The sequence below is a fragment of the Pteropus vampyrus genome, unplaced genomic scaffold, assembly GCF_000151845.1.
Source record: "Pteropus vampyrus isolate Shadow unplaced genomic scaffold, Pvam_2.0 Scaffold247, whole genome shotgun sequence".
NCBI lineage: Eukaryota > Metazoa > Chordata > Mammalia > Chiroptera > Pteropodidae > Pteropus > Pteropus vampyrus.
In genome coordinates, this window is record NW_011889028.1 from 109,435 (window position 1) to 114,004 (window position 4,570).

Genomic DNA, 4,570 nt, shown 5'->3' on the forward strand with positions numbered 1-4,570 from the left:
GGGCCATGGAGGGGCTGGGTCAGGGGTGGTCCTCCGTCTCTGGCGGGGGGAGGGTAGGAGTGGGCTCGGTTGTGGCTCTTGTCCCAGGGGCCTCAGCCTGGGGTCACGGGCAGCTGGGACAGTGATAAAGTCCTGGGGCACTGACCCTGCTCCCCTTCCACAGTGAGTACCTCGTGATGCTGATGCCGCCCAACCAGGAGGAGGAGATGTGAGTAGGGGACCGGGCACCCGCTTGCTACAGCCCCACCAGCCCCCCTGACGCCCGCCTTTGCTCCCGACAGAGACAAGCCGGCTGCCCCCAGCCACGTCCTGTCCATGGCGCAGCTGCGTGCCCTGCCCCTGGCTGACCAGATCAAGACCCTGATGAGGAATGGTAGGTGGCCCAGCGGCGGTGTCCCCTCCCCGTCCTGAGATAGGTGACCAGGGGGTCAGGCTAGAGGCCCCTCTACGCAGATCCCGCCTGGTGTCCCCACACAGCGTGGCAGACCCCTGCTGTGCGCTCAGTGGGCCACCCACCTTCCTGGCGTAGTCTGTTTGCTGTGGAAAGGGACAGGCCGCTAGAGGGCCAGGCCCCGCCCCGCCCGTGGGCGTGAGCCGCAGTCACTCCAGCAGCCAGGCTCGTCCACTTGCTGGCCCAGCAGGTGACAGCCTGGCCACACGGGGACTGGTCTGCTTCTCAGGGACTCTCAGGGCCAGAACCTGTGGGGCCTGGAGCTGGTGAGTGGGGACAGGAGCCTTGAGCCTCAGAGCTGAGTCCCGGGCCCTGGGCTGCTCTCCTGCGGTGCCCACTCGGGGGTCTTGGGCCTGAGGACAGAGGGGGCCTCCCCAGGTGCTGCCGAGCTCACACAGGCAGGGAGCTCAGGTGCCTGCGGTCAGCAGAGCATGGTATAAAGTGTGCGGACACTGAACCCCAGTAGCCTGGGGTCTCATTTTGGCTTTGCCACTTACTAGCCTGGTGGCCATGGGTAAGTTGCGAAATGTCCTTGGGCCTGAGCAGGGGTGGATCTGCCCCTTATGAGCCCAGTCTTCCTCAGCGGGTGCATCCGGGGGACGCAGCTGAGGCGTGTCGCCGTCACTGACTGTGTTCGCCCTACTGCCCATGCGCGGGGCTTATCTGCGAGCTGCCAGTTCTGCAGGCCTGGTGGGGCACAGGGAGGCCAGGCCCGTTCCCCTGGCTGACGGCCCTGCGTCCTCCCTTCTCAGTGAAGGTCATGCCTTTTGCCAACTTGATGAGCCTCCTGGGCCCTTCCACCGACTCCGTGGCCGTTCTGCGTGGCATCCAGAAGGTGGCGATGCTGGTCCAAGGCAACTGGGTGGTGAAGAGGTAAGTGTGCCTGTGACCGCCCCGGCTCTCTGCGCCCGCCTGCCCCGCCTGCCGGTCACTCGGACCCTCCCTGGGCCCTCGTGTGGCTCCACCCCCTGCCACTTTGGAAGCCCTCCTTGCGCTCTTCCCGATGCCCCCACAGGTTTCGGCGTGCACCCGCGACCTCTCTCAGTTCACGTTAATGGCCGCTTTTTACCCTCATCCGGACAATTCAGAGAACTCAGAACGCTTTACATTCGCTTTCCTCCCGGTTCACGTGCCGTGGTGTTTGCGTGTTGTGATTCCGCGTTGCACACACCGCAAGACGTTATCTGATCAGCCTTCTTTCCATCTGCTCTGTGCGCTCGTCACTCACTCCTGCGTCTCCGAGTGTGTGGCCGGGGTAGTTCCTTCTGTAGAGGATGCCGTGGCAGTGTCTTCACCGAAGTCTGCAGAGGGCGAAGGGCAAGACCTACTTCAGCTTTGTTCCGAGGCCATTTTTTACCGAGTGTAGAATTCTGGGTAGATCATCTCCCTTCTGCACGCTGTATTCTGACTCCGCCGTGCCGACGAGCACATGGTCTAACACGTGGTCCTTGGGGGGTCCCCCTCCTCTGTTTCCGTTAAGATTCTCTCTCGTTTGGTTTTCCACGGCTCACTAAGGTGCGTCGAAGTGTGACTTTCAGCACGTCCTGTTGGGATTTCTAGTTCTTAAATTTGCGACGTGAGGTCTTTCTGTTGTTTCTCTCCGCCTGGGATTCCCGTGCCAGTCCAGCTGCCTCCCCCACTCGACTGTCAGGTTCGAGGGGGCAGGACTGTCTGTTGACTCTCCCCAACGTCCCCGGTACTCGGCGTCGTGCCTGGCACAGCGTCACCCCCTCGGGAAGTATAGCATGGTTGTCTACGTTTTATGCATATTCGAGTGACGTTAATTCTAAATAGCGTAATGTAAAATACTTTTTAGAAAGTGTGGTGTAAGGTAAACGATCTGTTGAAATAGGAATCGTCTCATTTTTTTTAAAAAGTCATGGCAAAAAGTCCATCGTTCCTGTTCGTTGGCCAAGTAAGTTGTGGAGTACCTTCATGTCACCGCCACACGGTGACGCTTGTTCCCTGGGCAGCAGGTGCCTGGCGTGGTCGGTACCTGTAGCTGGTCATGTGTCGCACAAGTGGTTACAGGTGGCAGACCTTTGCGGTGGCACAGCGCTCAGTAGATGGCACCGACTATGTGTTTACATCACGGAGGGAGGGGACCCAGGGCTGTCCTGCTCTACACCGAGAACGCTGGCCCAGACAGGCAGAGCGGCCCGCCAGCGCCTGGCACCTGCAGTGCCCTGCGGTTGCTTCCCCCTCATCTGTGGTCTGTCCCCATGACTCGAGGGGGGCCTCTTGGACCTTGCACGTTGTTTGGGTCCCCCTGTGAGCCCTGATGTGGCGCTGTCCTCGCTGCCATACCAAGGCCTGTGGGTAATGCTCCTTCCGTGCCCTGTCCTTTTGTGTCCGTGAAGAGATGACGCGGCATCCGTGCATTTGTTCCGTGAACGTCTTAATCGCTTGTCCTATGCCCTGCGCTCTCGTTCCGGCTCTGTCCCTGTCCTCGGGAGGTTTGTGGGGCGGGGCAGGCACGCTGCCATGAGCACACTGAGCGCAGGGGTCCAGAGCCTGGACCACGTTCACACCACACTGACTAAGCAGTTCCCTCCGTGTGCGGCTGTGATGGCAACGCCAGTCAGGCCCCTGTCCCCACAGTTTTTACAGGAATGGGGTGGGCACAGAGCTTGACCTTGAGGGTTCGGTGCCAGTTGGTAGGAGGAGAGGGGCAGGGAGCCGCAGGTGTGGAGGCCCTGTGGTCGTGGTGTCCTGGGGGTGGCATGCGTGTCCTGGGTGACAGGTCTGTGTCTGGACCCAGGTCTGGGTTATGCCGTGGAGCCACGTGGAAGCTTCTGGGCCTGGCATGTGGGTCCTGCTCACCCCAGAGGTCCACCCCCATGCTCAGAGCCCATCCGGGCCCCAGTAGCCCCCGCCTCCCCACCCTCAGGTCTCCTGGTGGGACTCCCTGTCTCCCAGAGCTGTGGGCTGGCACGTCAGTCCCCGGGGCTGGCACGTCAGTCCCCGAGGCTGGCTGTCACAACCACGCAGTGGCCCCGGGGCCGGGCTGTGTGTGAGCAGGGTCACAAAGGGTTGGAAAAAGAGCTCTTGGGGGTGGGGGTGCTTCCTCCCTGAGTGCGTGTCACCATGCGGGACAGCCCTCAAGTGGGGTCCTGGGCTCCACTTGGAGCCTGGGGCAGGGGATGGGGCTGTGGACAGGGGCTGACCTGCCACCCCCTCCCGCTGCAGTGACATCCTGTACCCCAAGGACACCTCCAGCCCTCACAGCGGCGTGCCCGCCGAGGTGCTCTGCAGGGGCCGCGACTTTGTGGTGAGTGCTCGGCCTCCCGGCCTAAGGGTGGGGCGGGGCAGGGGAGGTGGCAGGCGCGGCACAGGCTCCTGGACCTTGGCTGGGCAGTGGGCAAAGTGCTGCCATTTATGGCCAGGGCAGGGCGGCGGGGCTCTGGACTCGCTTCTCCCCGCCCGCCTGGAATCCTGGAGCCCCAGCTTCGGCAGAGCTGCCAGTCCGTCCCACGGGGGCTGCGAGCCCGGGCCCGGGGGTGGGCTCTGGCCACACCCCTTCCGTTTGGCCCAAGTGGTGTTTCTAAAGTGGTGACTTGGTTTTTGACTTTTACAAATCAAAACCATGATACAAGCCCGGTTTCTAACTGGTAGTGAGCAGTCGGGGTGACGGCCACACCAGCCCACAGCCCCGACTTCGGGTGGGGCCGACGATCGCGGTCACAGCCCCGGCCACGCAGCCCCACACGGCTGCCCCGCATGTGGTCCTGGACTGTTGCAGCGGCTCCTGGGCTGGGTCACCCCCATCGCCCCAGCTGCCCGCCTCCGTCCTTCCCCGGACCCACACCCTGCCAAGGTGTCCCCTCGGCCTTGACCCCCGAGCTCCTGGGACCCGTGCGCCTCTGTGGCCTGGACAGGTGCTCAGAGCCCGCTGCAGCCTGCACCCCGGAGCTGCACACTGTGACCGCCATGCCCGCGTGTGGCCCACCTGGGTGGCCTGGCTCCTGGGGCGTCAGGTCTGGGTGCCCGTGTCTTGGGGGTCAGCGTGCAGAGTGTCGTGGCAGCCTCACTCAGCCTTGTGCGGTGGCACTCACCCGACGGCCGAGACCCTGGAGGCGACGTGGCATCCCTGCTCGGGCGTGTGTGGTCCAGGGGGGC

The 4,570-nt window shown here is 63.2% G+C and overlaps 1 protein-coding gene across 1 annotated transcript in view; it reads left to right on the top strand.

Annotated features, from left to right (window-relative positions):
• Positions 1-4,570, top strand: part of POLR3E (RNA polymerase III subunit E) — a 26,577-nt gene that overhangs the window by 14,756 nt on the left and 7,251 nt on the right. Inside the window, exons 12-13 of the mRNA XM_011374442.2 lie at positions 1,204-1,324; positions 3,641-3,726. Coding sequence (XP_011372744.1) covers positions 1,204-1,324; positions 3,641-3,726 — 207 coding nt within the window. The remainder of the gene's footprint in view (positions 1-1,203; positions 1,325-3,640; positions 3,727-4,570) is intronic.